The 21751-nt window shown below is 39.3% G+C and overlaps 1 protein-coding gene across 5 annotated transcripts in view; it reads right to left on the bottom strand.

Annotated features, from left to right (window-relative positions):
• The window catches only part of GIGYF2 (GRB10 interacting GYF protein 2), a 144763-nt gene that overhangs the window by 98842 nt on the left and 24170 nt on the right, over positions 1-21751 (bottom strand). For all 5 annotated transcript variants that reach the window (XM_043578187.1, XM_043578189.1, XM_043578185.1 and 2 more), the window contains 3 exons: positions 13987-14070; positions 2233-2362; positions 1206-1301 (listed from right to left, as the gene is read on the bottom strand). In XM_043578187.1, coding sequence (XP_043434122.1) covers positions 1206-1301; positions 2233-2362; positions 13987-14027 — 267 coding nt within the window. In that variant the 5' untranslated portion in view covers positions 14028-14070. The remainder of the gene's footprint in view (positions 1-1205; positions 1302-2232; positions 2363-13986; positions 14071-21751) is intronic.

The following is a 21751-nucleotide window of genomic DNA, read 5'->3' as shown; positions in this document are numbered from 1 at the left end:
ACAGAGGACCCAAAGTGGCCTCTGCACTGACAGCAGGGAGCCGATGAGGGGCTTGAACTCACGAATCATGAGATCATGACCTGAGCCAGTCAGACACTCAACCGACTGAGCCACCCAGGTGCCACAGCCTCTCTTTCTTAATAGTGATATCTTCATAGAAAATATGGCCAGAGTGTAAACAAAATACCCAGAGTTATCACAAAAAATAATGATGAAATGTTCTGGAATTAAACAGTGGTGACGGTTATACAACTCTGTGAATATATTAAAACCCACCGAATTGTATACTTTAAAAGAGTGAACATAGGCACAGCTGGGTGGCTCAGTTAAGCGTCCGACTCTTGATTTTGGCTCAGTCATAATCACACGATTCAGGAGTTCAAATCCCGCAACAGTCTCTGTGCTGACAGTACAAAGCCTGCTTGGGATTCTCTCTCCTTCTCTCTCTGTCCCTCCCCCACTATCTCTCTCCCTCCTTCTCACTCTCTTTCTCACTCTCAAAATAAATAAACGTAAAGAAAAGAGTGACTATTATGACATATGAACTATGTCTCAAGAAAGCTGTTTTTAAAATTAAAAAAGCAAAAAAACAGTGATGATTCATTTACAGTGGCATTCCAACATTCCAACAAAGCTCCTTTTTTCCATTTACTGCAATTACCGTAAGTTCCATAAAACCAAAAACTCTTATTTATCTTTGGAAAGAGCACACTATAAATAAAGACAACACAAAATCTACTTTCCAGCCTAAAAATCTAACTTTCTCACAATGTCATAAACAAAAATCTGTGATAGAACTACACATTTTTAAGCATATTTTGAGCTGAAAATCTACATTTTCCTTTAGTGGCAGAATGCTCTGGTGAGAAATCAGGTTGCCACTTACTTCTGACAACTACATTTTTCTGAAAAGAAGGCCCTACCTCCCCCCAAAATTACCTCTACTCAAGTAAATTATAAGGGATGGCTCCTATCATCCATAAGGAAATAGAAACATTTCCTTACCTCTACAGAATACTCAAAGCTTCAGAACTAAAGCAGAATCTCATCTACCAAGATAGGCATTCACATATCAAGAAAACAGAAAGCAGGTGGCAGACCTGTGGGGATGTTGGGGCCTTAGAGCCTAAGTGGTAACTTCCTGTTTTCATAACTCAGTGGAAAGGAACAAGGGTTTGACCTAAGGCTCAAAGTTAGACACAAACCTGTTCTTCTTCTGTAAAGGGTACAAGAGCCAACGGAGGCAGGGGCTCCTCCTGTAGGATAGGCAGAAATTCTTTATCCAGAAGGTCTGAAGGTATCTGTATGACCAAACACATGACCATGAAATTAATGCTATCCCTCCAATTAACAAAAATTATAAAAAAAGAAAAAAAATACTCTTCTGTTTATCTCTTGGTGATTGTTACAAATATGGAATAAAGCTTATTCAACCACAATTACCTCCAGTAGTACTTACATATTCTGAGAAGGTTAAATATTAACAACCCCAGTCCCTTTCCTCTTCCTCCCATCAGACCACCACTTTAGATTTGATACACAGCATTAACTCTGGCATTCCAGAGTGCACAGTGGAAGGGTAAATATCTTCACATTTAACTCAAGGCACAAGGCAGTAAAGAGTTTCACAAGCAATTTTATCTGTCCTCAGCAGCCATCATTAAAATGTGACATCCCCGACCCATTAATAAAAGCAAAAACAAAGTATATTGTTAAAACAGAAAATATTATCTCTCACTAGTCAGATAGTTAAGTGTACTTTACACTGTTTGGGTTTTGACCATTTATAGGAAACACAAATGTGGTAACATATTTTAAGATGTTCTCTCTGCTAAAAATTGTATATTTAACACAAGAAGGGAAAAAAAGCAGCAACTCCTCTTCTCACTCATAACTTCTAACTGAAAAGAGGTACAATAAAGACAAGAAATTCCTCCTTTCTCAGACATCAAACTGGGATAGAAATGGACATGAATGAGACATTGAGAGGAAATCAGACAAAGTATTAAGTGCTGAATATTCTGTTTCCATGAAGTTTTCTATTCCTATAATGAAATCTTAGGTCCTCAGTAAAAAACACGGGCTCCTTACACTTAGAAGATTCTCTGTCAATGACTACAGGTTTCAAAGCAGGAACAAAGAGAAAAACCATGAGTCCATCATCTATCAATGTATCACTGTACATACCCTGAAATCTCATTCCTAATTCTGAAGTCTTTCCTTTTTCCTTACCTTGTTATCTTTAAGGAAAAGTGCTAACATTTCTTCTCTACCGTAACGATAGTCTGCTAACTTATACTTCGGCAAAGCTGGAGAAAGAGGAGGGGACGTGATACTCCCACCACTGGACAGAGCTCGGAGCCTAGGAGAGACATAAAATACAAAAATGAAGGGTCAAATATTCTGGCACCAAGGACTTTTGTTTTTATGTGCTATAAAAAGGTTCACTTTAGGTCTTTAAAAGAACAGAAAGAAATCCCATTATCTCAAGATTTTAGCTTTCATATAACCATGGTCACAACACGTTGAGAGCAGTTCACTGAGAAACAGACAACCATGTGGTAATTCCCTAACTTAAAAAGGTATCATGATATATCCTTGAGAAATCTGGAGTGAAAAGGTGACACTGTTTCAAACTTGTAGTATCTTAAGCAGGCTTCACACCCAGCACAGAGCCCAATGTGGAGCTTACATTCTTTTTTTTTTTTTTTTAGTGTCTGTATTTATTTTTGAGACAGAGGGAGACAGAGCATTGAGCAGAGGGGGGGCAGAGAGAGGGAGACAGAATCTGAAACAGGCTCCAGGCTCCGAGCTGTCAGCACACAGTCCTACGCGGGGCTCAAACTCTCAACCACGAGATCATGACCTGAGCCGAAGGCAGATGCTCATCCAACTGAGCCATCCAGGCGCCCCCCAATGTGGAGCTTAAACTCACCACCCTGAGATCAAGACCTGAGCTGAGATCAAGAGTTGGACACTCAACCAACTGAGCCAGGCAGGTACCCCTTGAAATTATAAAGGTAACCTGATTAAAGTAAGGGGCACCTGGCTGGCTCAGTCACAAGAACATGCGACTCTTGATCTTGGAGCTGTGAACTCGACCCCTACGTTGGGTATGGACATTACCCAAAAATAAAATCTTTTTAAAAAAGAAGTGAAATATCACCTTCTACCTGTTAGATTAATAACAATTAATAAATCTGACAATACCAATTAATAAATCTGGAGTATCAGTTGCTAGTAAGTAAGTATGAAAACCAATGGAAATTCTCAAGTAGTAACTGTGGGATTGTAATGGAACAACCACTTCAAAGAATAATCTGCTAATGTTTAATAAAATATTTAGCAAAGTATACTACACGAAAGAAAAAGCAAAACACAGAAGGTTAGGAGCGCCTGGGTGGCTTAGTCAGTTGAGCATCCAACTGCTGATCTCGGCTCAGGTCATGATCTCACGGTATGTGGAACTGAGCCTCACACTGGGCTCCGCACTGGAAGTGTGACCCTGCTTGGGATTCTTGCTCTCTCTCAAAATAAATAAACAAACTTAAAAAAAAAAAAAAAAAAACACAGCTTACAAAAAAGAGATACACGTAAACCTGTAAATAAGTTTATACTGTTTAAGAACCATACAAAATGTAGCAAAAGTATAGACACAAACATGAACTGATAAATATAAAACTCAACATAAGATTCTATGTGCAAAGAAAAAGACAGCATCGAGGGAGTTTTAATTATACCTGCAATGTTTTATTTTCTTAGCTTGGCACTGGGTACATGGATATTTGCTACAATTTATACTTTAATATGCCTGTAATATTTCATGATTCATTTTTAATAAAAGCAATCAATGATCAATGTAGAGAAATTCAAAATGCAGTGAAGAATGAAAATACAAAAAAAAGAAAAATTTAACCCATATTTACTGTTAGGCAGAAAAAATATATAACCCTAAAAGGAATGGAACTGGGGAAAGAGGAAATTTTTTTTAATTTTATAAGATGCTTTTATTTTAAAAAGGTGGGGGAACCTCAGCAAAAAATGGCAAGAGTAAGAGCCCACTGCAGCACTGTGTCAAAGAGCAAGTGGCAAAACTATCAGCAGCAACTCATTGTCTGGGGGCCGCCTGAAGTTCTATAAAGTAGTAAGTACCAAGGGTAAAAGGGGCCAGTGTACTTTAGCCTAAATGAAAATTCAACAGAAGCATTAAAATACATCCCCAAATTGCTAACTTCATTCACATTAGCAAAAAAGAAGAGAATAATCTACACAGTAAAAAAAAAAAAAATCAGAGCATTGTAATACCAAAAAAAGGGGGGGGAAAAAAGGAATGTATTAGTAAATTCAATGGTAGAGTCTTTTCTCAATGTTTCTATCTTCTCTTTTGCACTTACTTTTTTTTAACATTCACGGGCAATTTTGCACATTTAGAAAAGCCAAGAACTGCAGAACAAACTCTCATGCACCACTCACCCAGCCCTCAGCTCAATAACCCATGGCCAACCCTGCTCCTCCCACCACCCCATCTAACCCTTCTTTAATACCGTTTTGAAGGAAACCATACGCTTTCAAATAGTTTCTGAAGGGAATTATTTTCAAGATTTTTTGAGGAAATTTTTGAAGGAAGTTATTTCATTTGTAAATACTTTAGAATGTTCTAAAAGATAAGGATTTTTTTCTAGTCTGGATTTTGCTGAGCTTATTCCGGTGATATAGGTTTACCATGTTTTGCTGTTCTCTGCATTTCCTGTACACTGGAGACTGCAAGTGAAGAGTACTTCGATGTGGCGGTGTGTAATGCCATGAGGAGGCAGTCCCTGGTATTATGGGTCTAGCAATCCCTGAACCAACGCCTGCATAGGTCCCTAAGTTCACTAAGGTTACAAAGTGATTTTATTTTATCATTCTTTATTAGCGGGAGTATTTCTACAAGTAGAAACTTCTCTCTTAACACTATTTGGTGTTGTTACTCAGTAGGAAATAGGTTGTTCCTATAAGAACTCATGTTGTTCTTATAGGAAAGTTAGAAAAAAAGCCTTCTTAGTTTTCAAAATAAGGACTTAGTTCACTAGCATTCTCCAATGGTAACAAATTATTTTTTATTAAAGTATTTCGATTCAATGCACTTCACAATGTCCAAATTGTCTCATCCTTTTTTGCTTTTTAAGTAGGTTCCCCACCCAAGGTGGGGCTTGAATTCCCAACCCCGAGATCAAGAGTCGTATGCTCCACCAACTGAGCCAGTCAGGCGCCCCTCCAATTGTCTCCTCTTTGACCGTGGGAGATTCTTCAGGTTGGCTCCTAATTCTGACACAACCCTAGCAGTCTTTAACAGCTTCTTTTCTATCTGCTGTGTCAAAATGTTCCCGGCACAGCTTATTATTTCTTGCCTCAGCCCTAGAATCAACCATTTCTCCAGGGAGCCTGATTCTCTTTGGTGCATATTAAGAGCACAATTTAGGGGCCAAGAGTACTCACTGCTACTAGGTTGGTCTTTTGTTTTCTTTCCGATTATTCTTGGACTTTGAGGTCATTTAGTCCAACTCCTGTAAGACAGGTTGGAACAACCAGGAAAGACAACATGCCCACAGAGAAGTGATCCAACCTCTGTTTAAGGACCTTCCAGGAAACTGCTTCCCATCAAATTCATGTAAAGCTGGATTCTTTCCTGACGAAGTGGAATTAATACCCACTCAGAGCTGAGGCTGGGAATTTTACATACGCACTACCTCATTTCATTTCAGCTCTGCAACAACCCCAGTAACAAACAAGGGTTACACAACTTGCCCACACAGACAGAGCAAAGATGCAAACATAGGTTTTCATGACTAAAAAGATCAAAATCCTTCCAGCAATACATCTCAAAATTTTATTTAAAATAGCCAGGGTTTATTCTGCCACACGTTAATTTTAAAATATATGTATTTTATTAGAAATTATTTTGGGGCGCCTGGGTGGCTCACTCGGTTGAGCGGCCAACTTCAGCTCAGGTCATGATCTCGCGGTCTGTGAGTTCAAGCCCCGCGTCGGGCTCTGTGCTGACAGCTCAGAGCCTGGAGCCTGTTTCAGATTCTGTGTCTCCCTCTCTCTGACCCTCCCCAGTTCATGCTCTGTCTCTCTCTGTCTCAAGAATGAATAAACATTAAAAAAAATTAAAAAAAAAAAAGAAATTATTTTAACGTATCTTTCTTATACTGAGCCGATGTGCTCGTCAATAGTTTCTACCACTAGAGGGCATATCTAGGTGCTCTTTCAAGTGAAAATCATTCCCAAAGTGGCAAATAGTCACAATGCCTCAAGAGACTTTCCTTCTCATGGCCCAACATCCCTAATTTGTTCATCAGCTCCTGACAAGTGGCTTCAAATCCACTCACCACCCCAGTTCCCTTCCAGTGGATCCCCATCACCCATGCCCAAGAGCTCCTCCAGTGTCCAGGACTGAATACTTCTTATAGGCACCACATTTATTAAGAGTAACGTAACCAGAGTGCATTCTCAAGAGATTCCTCCAGCTACTGTGAAGAGAACAGCCAAACAAATGGAGAGTAATTCAAACAAAGATGGTGGCCTGAATAAGGATAATTGTGCTCTACTTAATAATCGACAAATCCTATTCCAAGTCCCTCTTCACCTACAGATATTTGGAAAAGCTAACTCATACCTGGGTAATAAACATCCCTAAAACCCCACCAGTGATCTTTAACCTCTCTTGGATCTTGCTCCATACAAGCCTCTCTTCTAGAAATTTAATCCCTATTTGCTTTCCCCTTAGTCACTAAGTATACCTAAAAGTGATGTGTTTAGGGGCCCCTGGGTGGCTCAGTCAGTTGAGTGTCCGACTTCAGCTCAGGTCATGATCTCATGGTTCATGAGTTCGAGCCCCAAGTCAGGCTCACTGCAGTCAGTGTAGAGTCTGCTTCAGATCCGCCGTCCCCCTCTCTCTGTGTCCCCCCCCCCCCCACTCACGCGGTCTCAAAAATAAACATTAAAAAAAAAGTTGGGGCTCCTGAGTGCCTCAGTCACTTAAGTGTTCAACTTCAGCTCAGGTGATGATCTCGCAGTTCACGAGTTCAAGTCCTGTGTCAGGCTCTGTGCTGACAGTCAGAGCCTGGAGCCTCCTTCAGATTCTGTGTCCCCCTCTCTCTCTACCCATCTCCCACTTGCACTCTCTCTCTCAAAAATAAAAATTAAAAAAAAAAGTCCCCTCTCTCTCTGTCTTCCCTTGCGCTCTCTCTCTCAAAAATAAATTTTAAAAAAATTTTCTATAAAATACAATCGTTAGGGGTGCCTGGGTGGCTCAGTCGGTTAAGCATCCGACTTCAGCTCAGGTCATGATCTCATAGTCCATGAGTTCGAGCCCTCCGTCAGGCTCTGTAATGACAGCTCAGAGCCTGGAGCCTGCTTCAGATTGTGTCTCCCCCTCTCTCTGCCCCTCCCCTGCTCATGCTCTGTCTCGGTCTCAAAAATAAATAAAAACATTAAAAAAAATTTTTTTAGTAAAATTTTTTAAAATTTAAAGCTGGAAATAATTTTTAAAAATAAAAAATAAGTAACAGTGATTTGTTTAAAGCCCCTTTAATGCAGCATCCCCCCTAGCTATGCACCACTGCATGCACCCCCAAACTATGCCCACATTCCCCCAGTTATGCACCTCTTCCATTCAGAAATATCCCCAACAACCCCAATTACGGGTCACTTCAAAACCCAGAGCAATCTGGATTCTCCCCTTCAATTCCACTACTCCAGTAGAGTTCACAAATAACATCACCAAATCCAAGGGACAATTTCCTATCTTTGTCATCATCTTCCTGGCCATACTGAGATCTGTTTAACACAAGAGGCCCACTTCTATTGTAAGTAGTAACTAACAGGTAGCAGTAGCAGGGCCTCGTAAAACCCATGATACCCCCAAAATCTTCACTTATTATTGTCCCAAATCCTAATGTCAGCTTATGAAAGCAATGTGAAGTGTCAATATACATGTGTGAAGTCAAAAAACATTTCTGGGTAAGCTCCTGATTCTCAACTCTGGCCCTGACCTCTCCCCTAGAGAACAAGGCTTTCATATACAATCACTTACAGCCTCTCCACTTTAGCCCCCAACCCTACTCATCAGCTTATTCATTCCAACCCCCTTCATCACCGTATTCCCAAAGGCAGATAAGGACACCACCATCTAAACCACTGGATTACCAGTCAGGGAATCACGCTTTACTCATTCTACCATTGCCCATACCTAATTACCAGATCCTACCAGTTTTAAATCCTACATCTTGGGGTGCCTGGGTGGCTCAGTTGGTTAAGCATCCAACTTCAGCTCAGGTCATGATCCCACAGTCCACAAGTTCGAGCCCTGCGTCGAGCTCTGTGCTGACAGCTCAGAGCCTGGAGCCTGCTTTGGATTCTCTGTCTCCCTCTCTGTCTCTCAAAAATAAATAAACATTAAATCCTAAATCTCTCAAGCCATCCCATGGATCAACTAACCCATTATTGTCCACACTTCCATTTCTTACCTGGACTGCTGCAACAGCATCCTAACTGATGTACCCAGTCATCTTCCATCTCCCACAGAACTATACGTATATTCCCAATGCAAACCTGAATAAAATGTCCCCTGATTAACAACTGTTGACTGACACACGATGATCAAATAAAACCCAGAGCTTCTTAACACAGAAGGGCTGCCTCCAAGCTCATCTCTCCCACACTTCACACTATAATAAACACAATGTCTCAGAGTTCCTCTCTCAAACTTGCTGTTTCTTGCCCCCTTGTCTTTACACATGCCTTTTCTGCTATCAGGAATATATTTCGAAACCATTTTCACTTGGGCTCCTAGGAGGAGAGGTTAAGTGGAAGGAAGGGAAAAAAGAGTCGAGTCAGAATGAGGAGGATGAGGGGTTGGAAAGAGAATTGTAGAGGGAAAGGAAGAGAGGTCGAAATCCTTAAGACCTTGGCTAGACAAAAGTACCTGCTCAACCTTCACGGATCTAACTGGCTACTGGAAGAAAAAAACTAACAAATGGTCATACAAATACACATACAGCTATCGAAGGATTCTGGAGAAAAACTTGACCCAAGTTATATCTTAAGATTATTCTGGATGCTGTAGGGAGAACCATAAGAAGAATGAAAGCCCGAAAACATCAGGCCACTGCTGCAATGGTTTATGTCAGAGATGGTGGTGGCTTATACTGGGGTGATGGCAATAAACAGAAATGAACAGATTTCAAGAGATATGTTGGAGACAAAATTGACACAACACTGTGATGAACTAGATGTAGAGATACAGAAGTAAAAGAAACCAAATATCCAGAAAACTCCAAGACTTCCGGCTTGAGCAAATGGGCACACGGTAGTATTTAAGATGAAAAGAAATAAGTAATCCAAAAGTAGGTACCATGTCCTTTCATGTTTGTTGCGTCAGCACCTAATCCAAGGCACAGAATATAGGAGGCAGGTGAGAAATGTCTTCTAAACAAATCTTAACATTCTCTTCTAAAATACACTCCTGGATAACATCGAATTACTATCCCTTCAGACTGCATAGATGTCTTTTACTCTTTTTGAAAACTGGGATGATTAATGCATCCCATCCTCCAGAATTTCGCTCATCTCCCACAAAGATGATGGCTAATAACCCAGCAACCTCAGGTTTCCCTTCTTTGCCTCCATTTCTCCCCACCCCTTTGAGACTTGAATGCCTTCATCCAACATTTACTAAGTGCCTATGTCCAGTAAGCTAGGCTAAACATGTGCTTACCAAAACTGAGTAATACAGTGCCGTTCTTCTGTTCTCTTCTGAGTAAGGAAAACACATAGAAACACAACACAAAGTCGTAACTATTTCAACAGTTATAAACAAAGTGCTTTAGGGGAAACAAATACCTCATTTTCTTGCAAGGAAACACTTGGGAAAACTTCCTTAAGACCATGTAATGAGATACAAGAAAACCTAAAGGCAATTCCTTGGCTCCTTCCCCATAAAGACGACTAACTATCTGCAATCATTCCCCCAATGATAAATTCCTTAATCATCTACATTTATCTATTTTCAATCCAATATATGTATTTATATATATATAAACATATATAAATAAAACAAGTATAATGAATTTGGGTTTTTTTAAAAATGTCTTTAAGTATACATAATTTTGCAAAAAAAAAAAAAGAAGAAGAAAAATGGGAGGAAGCAAACCAAATGTTAGCGATGGTTCTTTGGATGGCAGGATTAAGGATAACTTGGATCTTTTCTTTTTCTTTTTGTACTACTGTTTCCTCCAAGGTTTTCTGGAACAAGCGTGAATTACCTTGTTACTGAAACTAACAAAAAATTTCAAAAAACCTAAACCTACCAGATTTAAAACCAAAAAAAATTGTTTTTCTTAAGGTAGTACTTAGTGTTTGGTCAAGGGTAAAGCAAACAGGCAGGGGATGGGAACTAAACTAACACAACCTTTCTGGTGGTCAATCTGTCCGTACATCATCCAAAGCCTTAAAAATGAAACTGATTTAATAACTCTACTTCCAGGGAATTATTCCAAAATAAATAAGCAGCAACACAAACAAAACTGTTGAAGGCTGTATACACATATTTATAATAGAAAAACATTAAAAACAACTTTACTTTCCAACAATTCATTCACTCATTTAACAAATATTTATTGTGTACCTATCACTTGCAGGCACTGGAGATACAGCAGTGAACAAAGTATACAAAAATTGAGACCAAAGTACTTGCCCTCAGTGGAGCTCACAGTCTAGTGGGAGCTGGAGAATGGAATATAAATAATAAAGAGAATAAGTGAATAAAATGTTTACCATGTTCTATTTGGATATAGGTCATGAAGAAAAAAATAAGCAGAGAAGATAGGGAATAAGAGGAAGACATTATATATAGATAGTCAGGAGAGGTCTAAGGTGGCAACATCTGAGTAAAAACAATGGTTTTATTCCTAAAAACAATGTGCTCCATTAAATCTATCACACCCTTTTGAATTGCTTTGGTGATTATATAATACATACCTTTATCCCAAATACAGAGATAAGCTAAGACCTAATGACTCCACAGACCTACCTTAACAAGTCCATGTATACAGTCACCCGTAGTCTGTCTCCACAACTGTCAACACTCTCCCATCGTCACTACTATCCCAAGTACATCTCTTCATTTTCTCCGTCTTTCATTGAACATTTATATTTTACATCGTAATAAAAATTATGATCTTAGGAAATGAAGTATAACTAAATGTTTCTGTATGGTTCAGAGTTACACACTGACTGAATGCAATCACTCTAAACTTTGATTCTAAAGTATTCTGGACCCAGCTCCTTGCCTCAAGTTTCACAACAAATGTAATGTTACATGCAGAAAAGCACAGTAGCAGCTTCTATTTATACTGCAGTTTTCTAGTTCAGAGTTACCAGAGTTCCTTAAGGTTCTCATATATTCCCTTTGCCAAAAGGAATTTTCTTTTTGTTTTTTTTAATGTTTATTTATTTTTGAGACAGACCGAGCATGAGCGGGGGAGGGGCAGAGAGAGAGGGAGACACAGAATCCAAAGCAGCTCCAGGCTCTGAGCTGTCAGCACAGAGCCCGACGCGGGGCTCAAACTCACAGACCGTGAGATCATGACCTGAGCCGAAGTCGGACGCTCAACTGATTGAGCCACCCAGGCGCCCCAGCCAAAAGGAATTTTCATAGCTGGTAAAACAAAAAAAAGGCAGTGTGCCTACTTAGACCCCCACTCCTCAGTTTATATGCATTTCATATGACTAAGGGAAGGCTCCTAGGCTCTAATAATGATGCCTGAAGGGTGACAATTAGGTAAAGCTACTGTTTAAGCAGGAGACTGGTAACTGTCTCCTACTAAAGTTACTTCAATTCAAATTTGGTATAAAGCACTGGGCTGATCAAACAAAACACCATCAAACATGACTTCTGAGCATCACTGAAAAAATGTGTACCATGCTGTTGATGGACTGGGTCACTGACTAATGGACTGACACACTGAAATGACTTTGGGAACCCATGATTTAGGGCAGGGGCCAGAAAACTTTTCTCTGTAGAAGGCCAGAGAGTAAATAAACTTTTTGAGTCAGATGGCCCCTCTTGTAACCAGTCAACCTTGCCACTGTAGTATGAAAACAGCCTGATAATATGGAAACAAACAGGTGTATCTGTGTTCCGATAAAATTTTATTCAAAAAAACTTTATTTATACTTCCACGGGCCATAGTTTGTCAACCCATGGTATACAGCATCCAGCTAAATGTGTACTGACTCTAGAACATCTCCAGTAGTTTTTTTCTTTTGTTTAGGCTAAATTCCTGGTGTTGTCTCTTTTTCTTAATAGATGATGGGACAGAGGGGGTAGGGGACAACTTCCTTAAATTAGCTGACAATTTTAATCATGTTTTTACAATGAAAGAAACACATGTAAATACAAAAGAGAAGCAGTTACAAATTCTAGATAAAGGCAGAAGAGTCACACACAAAATGGTTTACAAAATGAGCTATATGGATTTAAATCCACCATATAAAGGAAGTTAATAAAATGTGAATAAAGATGTAACTATGAGAATGTTCATCAAAAATATTTTTGTAATAATGGAAAACTGAGAACGGCCTATGTATGCTACATCTACAAGTCTAGTTAAATAAACGATGGTACATCATACAATGCAACCATTTAAGATGATAGAAAACATTTATTGAAAAAAAAGATACTTTTGATGTGGTTATTTTTTAAAAGCAGGTTACAAAGTTGAATGTACAGTATGATCCCATTTTCGTGAAAATAAATGTACACACACGCAAATAAGCATACACAGAACCACCTGGAGAGATAAACCTATTTACAGTGGTTATCATGGATGGTAAACCATGGCTTACTTGTAATTTCTAATTTCTTTAGAAACATATTGATTCAATAATAAGAAACTTATTTTTTAAATATAAACTAAAAACTAAAACAGGTACAGCATTACTTAGGTCAACATTTCCAAAATAAATTATCAAGGTATAGAACTTGCATCAGTTCTTAGAATTTCAAGTAGAGATTTCTCCTCAGTCTCCAAATGCTAACTAAAAGGGCCGAGAAAATTTAGGAATTACATATAAAAAGAAATGCATAAAATAAGTTAATATGTGTCCTCAAATAGGGAGTTACTACAGAAGTCTGCATCACTTTTCAAACCACCACCACCTAAACAATCAAGAATATTTAAAACACTATTCCAATTTATCTACTATATACTGCCTCTGGTTCAAGGTTTGAAAAGAAAAAGGAACTATTCATGCCACTGACGAGAGGATCTTCAATCACCAACACTGGGGGAAAGGAAGAGGGGGAAAAAGTCACACTACAATGTGATGGATCTCAAAATTCCATAAGAATTCCATATTCAGGGTCCAAACACATCTGTAAGAGACTCAAAGGTCAATTAATTGTTATTATGGCAAATGCTATCCCAATCTTAGATGGGCTACAGTTAATAACCAGTATAATTCTGGACCACCTGCCTAGCCCATCAATAAAAAAATTCAAACAGTAATTCAATAAAAGTATGTTTTCAAAGAAGTCTAGGAGTAGCACTTACAAAACAGTATTGTAGCAGAAAACATACAGATAAAAAGATTACAATTACATGTAAAATTTTATATGTACCTAGACAAGGACTGAAACAAAAAGCAAGTAATTTGCTAGGGTGGTGGGACTGCAGGGAGTCCATTATCATTACAAAACCAGACCAAGAAAATTTCATTATTACCTAACCAGACCAAGAAAAGTTTTTTAAATATAGAATGCAGTCATTGACCAAACAGAATTTATTCCTAGACAAGCTACACTGTTTTCAACTAGGCACATAAATCAAAATCTCAAAAACATGTACATTTATAAACCACCCAACATCTGTAAAAATACCTTACTACTGTACTAGTAGTACATCCAATATCAAGCAGGATGAAATTCTGAAAACTCACCATTCAGGCCCAAAGTTCAGTGTCTGCGTTTCCGCTGCCATTATTTTCCGTATTTTTACAATAGATTTTTATATGTGGAGAAACCTGTTAAAGAGAAAAATATCTCCATACAGTTAGTCAAGAGCAAATGCAGAATTCCAGCCCAGAAAGTCTAGCTAGGGTGTTTTATTCATTCCCGGGCAGCTATCAGAATGGGTTTTAATCCGTGTTTACAACAATCTAGCAGGCAATGTGAAATTAACAAATCTACCTCACATTTCAATTCACATCTTATGTGGGAAAAGGAGACACGGTATGAAGATGAAGCCCATGAGATGGGTGGATGCAGACCACACAGGGCACCAGGGACCAAATTAAGGACTTTCTCCTTCAGCCACTGAGCAATAGGGAGTGAATGAAAGGTAACAGATTTACATTTTAATTTATATCACTCCCTTGCAATGACTCTCCCATAACCAACCATGAGCTATATTCAAGATTCTTAAAATAAGCACCCCCCCTTTCCTATCTCACAGCTTCCACTACAACTCTCCCCCACTTTCTGCTGAGCACTTTACACGCTAGTGATTATTTTAAAACACTGTCTTGAACCATCAATTTCATGAGTGACCTTTCAAAAGCCGTTTTAAAATATCAGAGCTTAAAGTGAAGTAAGTCAAACAGGGAAAGCCAAATGCTGTAGGGTACTTCTTGTGTATGGAATCTAAAAGTGCCAATGAGTACTCAGAGAAACCAAGAGTGAATGGTGGTCACCAGGAGCTGGGCGGTGGGGGAAACGGGGAGATATCTGGTCAAAGGGTACAAAGTTCTAGTTACAACATTAACAAGTTCTGGGGACCTAATGCACAGCAAGGTGACTATAGCTAATAATACCATATTATGTACTTGAAAGTTACTAAGAGATTAGACCTTAAATTTTCTCACTACAAAAAAGAAATAGCCATTACGTGCTGGAATGAGGTGTTAGCTTGATGCAATGGTGGTAATCATTTTGCAATATATAAATGTATCAAATCAACACACTATATACTTTAAACTTACACAATGCTATATGTCAACTACATCTCAAATATGGGGCGGGGGGGGTGGAGGATATCAGAGCTTAAAAATGGAAAATACTGTAAACATTGTAAATATACTGTAAATATCTCCAAGATAAATTCACATCACCCTGACTTTTGTTTATGTTTAGAAGATCTAAAAAAAAGTTAACTGGAAAAATATGCCTCAGGACACCTGTTGGTAGAGCATTCAACTTTGATCTTGGAGTTATAGGTTCAAGTCCCATGTTGAGTGAAAGATGGCTTAAAAATATTAACCAGAAATTGGTCAAAAATGCAAAAAAGGCAAAGTAAAAGTACGTTAATGTCTATGATCAGCTATTAATTTATCTGCCCTGTGGGGAAAAAAATAAAAGGAAAGAAAAAAAGGGAAGAAGCTCAGTGGGTGGGGGGAAAAAATAAAATTAAAAAAAAAAAAATAGGGGCATCTGGATGGCTCAGTCAACTGAGCAGCTGACTCTTGATTTTGGCTCAGGTCATGATCTCACGCTTCATGAGAACCTGCTTGAGATTCTCTCTCTCTGCCCCTCCTCCTACTTGTGCGTGCTCTCAAATTAACATTTAAAAAATAAAAATAATAAATAAATAATAACTTATCTGTCCCCCTCCTGGAAGGTATTTCCAGCCCGATTTCAACCCTGAGGGTTCCAAGATGTCCGTATTCTAACTTAATTTAACCCTGTTCTCTGCTACCTGACCAGGCAAGCTTATACACCAGACTTAAGCTGAGGTCAACTTAGAGCCCGCCCCACCTCTTAAGCAACTAGTGATTCAAGAATACAATACATAAGGGGTAACTGAGTGGCTTAGTCAGTTAAGCGACCAACTCTTGATTTTGGCTCAGACCATGATCTCACAGGTTCCTGAGATCGAGCCCCAAGTCAAGCTCTACACTGACAGTACAGAGCCTTCTTGGGATTCTCTCTCTCTCTCTCTCTCTCTCTCTCTCTGCCCCCTCCCGCTCACCTCACACGCACTCTCTCAAAAAGTAAACAAACTTTAAAAAAAATTGTTTTTTAATGTAAAATAAGGGGCTCCTCGCTGGCTCAGTCAGGCGTCCAACTCCTGATTTCAGTTAAGGTCATGATCCCGAGGTTGTGGGATGGAGACCCACATCGGGCTCCGTGCTGACACTCTCTCCCTCTCTCTCTACCTCTCCCCCTCTCCCACCATCCTTCTTTCCCTCTCCCTTAAAAGAAACATTTATTTTTAATGTAAAATAAAAAGGGGTGCCTGGGTGATGCAGTAAGTCAAGCACCTGATTCTTGATGTGCTGATGGCACAGAGCCTGTGAGGGATTCTGTCTCTCCTTGTCAGCCTCTTCCCCACTTGTGCACTCTCTCTAAATAAGTAAATAAATAAATAAACTAAAAAAAATTTTTTTTTTTTTTAATGTATGAGAGCTCATGATCTGAGCCAAAATCAAAAGCTGGTCACTTAACCGACTGAGCCACCCAGGCGCCCCTTGCAGACCACTGAAGGGAAAAAAATGTAAAATACAAATTTTAAGTAATTAAAAAACTCTAGCAGAGTTTACTTCACAGGATGATTTCTTCCTTAGTAATACATAAAATAAAGAATCTCCCAACTGATACATGTTAGATTCCATTAGATTCCATTCCAACTGAAATGACTTGTCAAGGTTATGATGATCAGACCCCAAGTAAGGTGCCCACTGTAAATTAACACAGATATGCTGCTTACAAATCATCCCTGTGACCATACTTGGCATAAATCAGTGTGCCTTTAAAACCTATGTGGACCTACTTGACTAATAAACAGACATGCAGAGACTACATCAACTATAAGACTTTACTGTAATAAAAAACATCTTGAAGGAGTGTTTTTACTACCATTTTAAACCCCATCCAGCCAATTGTTTTATACTCAAACCCCTGGGGCACCTTGACCATCAGAAAACAGCTCTTAATTTATAAAGCAAGTCAAGATTTGAACCAGACTGGGGGAATGCAAGCTGGTGCAGCCACTCTGGAAAACAGGATGGAGCTTCCTCAAAAAACCAAAAATAGAACTACCCTACGACCCAGCAATTGCACTACTAGGCATTTATCCACAGGATACAGGTGTGCTGTTTCGAAGGGACACATGCACCCCCATGTTTATAGCAGCACTATCAACAATAGCCAAAGTATGGAAAGAGCCCAAATGTCCATCGATGGATGAATGGATAAAGAAGATGTATATACATATGTATATACATATACATATACACATATGTATATACATATATATATGTATATATGTATATACACACACATATATACACACATACACAGTGGAGTATAACTCGGCAATCAAAAAGAATGAAACCTTGCCACTGGCAACTACGTGGGTGGAACTGGAGGGTATTATGCTAAGTGAGATTAGTCAGTCAGAGAAAAACAAATATCATTTGACTTCATTCATATGAGGACTTTAAGAGACAAAACAGATGAACATAAGGGAAGGGAAGCAAAAATAATATAAAAACAGGGAGGGGGACAAAACAGAAGAGACTCATAAATATGGAGAACAAACTGAGGGTTACCAGAGGGGGTGTGGGAGGAAGGATGGGCTAAATGGGTAAGGGGCATTAAGGTATCTACTCGTGAAGTCATTGTTACACAATATGCTAATTTGGATGTAAATTTAAAAAATTAATTAAATTTTAAAAAAAGAACAAATAGGGGCGCCTGGGTGGCTCACTCAGTTGGGCGTCTGGCTTCGGCTCAGGACATGATCTCATGGTTCATGAGTTGGACCCCACATCGGGCTCTGTGCCGACAGCTCAGAGCCTGGAGCCTGCTTCGGTTTCTGTGTCTCCCTCTCTCTCTGCCCTCCCCTGCTTGTGCTCTGTCTCTCTCTTTCTCTCTCTCTAAAAAATAAACAAACATTAAAAAAAATTTTTTTAATAAAAAAATTAAAATCAGGGGCGCCTGGGTGGCGCAGTCAGTTAAGCGTCCGACTTCAGCTCAGGTCACGATCTCGCGGTCCGTGAGTTCGGGCCCCGCGTCAGGCTCTGGGCTGACGGCTCAGAGCCTGGAGCCTGTTTCCGATTCTGTGTCTCCCTCTCTCTCTGCCCCTCCCCCGTTCATGCTCTGTCTCTCTCTGTCCCAAAAATAAATAAACGTTGAAAAAAAAATTTTTTTAATAAATAAATAAATAAATAATAAAAATAAATTAAAATTAAAGAATAAAAAAAAAAAAGATTTGAACCAGGCTGAATTTATAAGGCAAATGACTCTCAATTAAAAACTGAATTATTTGACAGCTATGCAAATATTAAAATCATTTAGAGATTTAAATCCCCCTACCCCCTTAAATTACTACCTTAAGGCCACACAGGTCTTGGAAGCACAAAACTCCAAGGATACCATCACAGCAAAGGATGCAAATGGAGGCCCTGGAGTTGAACGCATAACCTGTATAACTGCCAGGAGCAGTCTTGAATTCCAAGACAAAACCCAGGAGCAGGCAAGGAAATCCTGTTCCAGTCCCCTTTATCTTTCTACCTACAAACATTTCAGGTAGTGCCCAACTACCATACTACACAAACATTAAAAGCTTAGTTTCTTTAACGCCCTGAGCTGGAAACCTAATTACCAATTTATAACATGGTTTCCATGCAAAGATTACTTCCCAATGTAAAGATTTCTGAAGAATTCTTAAGAACTTAAGAATAATCATCCAAGTGATTTAATTATCAGCTAAAGAGATCTACATTACTCAGAATGATACTGTACTCAGGCTCTCTTTTATGAATTGAAGCAGGAAATCTAAGAGCCATGTCTGCTGAAGAAATCTCATTTAATTCTTACAGTACTGTAATCTCTAATTCTCAAGTCCCCACCTCAAATTGCTCCTTCCAAAATCGATTTAAATGAGCTCAGTCCTGATTTTTTATGTATCTAACAGAGAGACTCTCTTACCCAATGCCCCTGAATTATATATTAGAATGGAAACTGAGCCTATTTCTCAAGTATCCTTTCTAAGATGCAGTGAGGTACTGAAATGACACAGGCTTCGCCGTGAGCTAAATGTTGTCAATGCAAAGCTCCAGGCTTGTGATCCTTAGAAAACAGCTCTGAATTTTTAGAGCAAGTCAAGATTTGGACCAGACTCTGGATGCTGTGCTCCCACCATGTTCTTCTGTCTCTCTAGACTGCGTTTTCTTGAAACTATCCCCTCTTCTTTCCTCCATGACCAGCGCTGTACTGGTACTGCTTTCCTATCTTCATTTCCTTCCTATTTAGCTGCCATTCCCCCAAAGTTTCTAACTTCCCTGAGCATACCCATGGTTTATTTAACTACAAACTGTATAGGTATTGCCTTGAACCTTCTGTTGTCTACAGCGGTGTTCTCTACTAGCACTTAGGGTAGAACTCTACCAAATCACAGGGGTAGCAAGGAACACATGGGGGGGGGGGTGACTGTAAAAAGAGCAATAAAAACTTCTCCCACAAATTTCCAAACTGCTTCCCTTGGGAAGGGTCCCAGCCCTGCTGTGAATAACAGATTTTTTTTTCACCCATGACCTATATGGCATTTCCAGCTGCCTGCTCCTCCTATATATCTACCTCAACAACAGATCAAGATATCATTTTTTTTCACAGTCCAATAGTCAGCCAGACTCAAAAACCCAGAATCATCTGCAGCTCCTTCTTCCTCATTGCCTGTCTCAAATTCAATCAGTTCCTCCTTCAAGATTCTTCTTGCATTCTCCTCTCATTATAATTAAACCTTTGTTAACTCATGTTTGGATTATTACAATAAAGTTTCCAACTTGCTTCCCTGAATCACCCTCTAACTACTGACATCTAACAACATCAATCTTCCTAAAGCACAACTCTGGTCATGCCTACCCCTCTGTAAAAGAGTCAATTAAACCTACCATGTAGGGTCAAAACTGGTATTTCAGGTCACCACCAACCTGATAATCTATACCCCTCTCCTCAACTCAACCTCCTATGGTTTCACCTCCAAACTCAAGGCCAAATGAGAACTTTCTATTCTCCACTGCATTGTCCTCATTGTCCTTCTGTGCTTCTGTTCATGCCATTCCTTTGCCCCAGAAGGACTGCCTTGCTCTACCTCCCTTACAATGGCCTGCATAAAACCAAGGATCCATTCAAGTATCTACTCCATTTCCTAAGTAGAAGCAGCACTACTCTCTCTGGAAAGGAAAATGTAAACATAAGATGCAGAAATGGGGGCACCTGGGTGGCTCAGTTGGTTAAGCATCTGACTCTTGGTACCAGCTCATATAATGATCTCACAGTCGTAGGATCGCCTGGTGTCAAGTCTCTGCACTGCGCGTGGAGCCTACTTGGGATTCTCCCCCTCCCTCCCTGCCCCTCTGCCACTCACGCACTCTCTCAAAAATAAATTAACTCAAAAAAAACAAAAAAAGATGCAGAAATGGAATGGAACCTATAGGATTCAATACTGAGATGGCAGTGCTTTTTGAATCAGTATATATAACTTGAAAGCAAAAAGAAAATGGAAAAGAAAACCTGGGAGCAAAGACTTATAGTTTTGATCAAAATGAATGCACCTAAGTAAAAACTCCAAAAGACCATTAATATGGACCTTGAACTCTAGGGTAGAGTCAAGATGGGGATGAGAAAACAGATTTGGAAGTAAATCTACACAACTGCAACCAAAATTGAATGAAACTATCCCAAAGCAGAAATCAAACAGGAACAAGCTCAAGGGACAAGAACAAAGCCCAGCAAACACCATGCGGGAGGATACTGGCAGGAAGAGAAAGACTGCGCAGTTAAAAATCTCTAACACTAACCTTTCACCCTATCATGGACCCTCACTTTCTCCACATTCACTGTATCTATAACAGAAAGGAGAAAGAGCCAGGATCTTTGGGGAAGATTATCCATTTGTTCAATAAGGCTAAAAACTAAAATGAAGATTGGTAAAATAGTGCCCATATCATAGAAGACTTTGTATTTTATATCCCAAGGGCAATGAAAGGCTATAAAAAGATCAGGGCAAGAAAATGTCTAGAATGAAATCTGCACTTCAGGAAGATCATTCAAGATGCCAGGAGGAGAATGAATTAGCAAGAGCTAACGTAAGGATGCCTGGGTGGCTCAGTTGGTTGGGCATCTGGCTCTTGGTTTTGGCTCAGATCATTATCTCATGAGATCAAGCCCTGCACCGGGCTCCGCACTGGAAGCATGGAGTCTGCTTGGGATTCTCCCCCCCCCCCCCCCCCCGCTCTCTCTCTGCCTCTCTAAAAAAAAAAAAAAAAAAAAAAAAAGCTAAAAGGTAAGGAGAGGTGTGAGAAATTCAGCAGATATTGTGGAAGCCAGACCTATATAACTATAGAGAAAAAGGTGATGATAATAAATAATAACTACATTCACAGACATAAAAAGAGGTCACCAACATATTAAATGTTTAAGGCAGGTTACAGAGCACAGAGAATCATTACATTCAACACATTCTAAAATATATTCTTAGTGAGTATACATAAATATGCCCCACGTTATTAATATTTACTTCTGAATGGTAGAATTATGGATAATCCTTTTCCTATTAAGTTTCTAACTTACGTATACAACAAAGATAGTACAGGCACAATTTTTTTAATGGAAAAACTCAAAAGTTTCAAACACTGAAGTCAAAAAAGGTAAAGATTGAAAAGTCTTCACTGGCTTCCACAATGAAGTCACTAGTGACCTGAA

The sequence above is a fragment of the Prionailurus bengalensis genome, chromosome C1, assembly GCF_016509475.1.
Source record: "Prionailurus bengalensis isolate Pbe53 chromosome C1, Fcat_Pben_1.1_paternal_pri, whole genome shotgun sequence".
Taxonomy (NCBI): domain Eukaryota; kingdom Metazoa; phylum Chordata; class Mammalia; order Carnivora; family Felidae; genus Prionailurus; species Prionailurus bengalensis.
The sequence above is the reverse complement of the archived record's forward strand: the minus strand, read 5'-3'. Positions and strand labels throughout refer to the sequence as shown.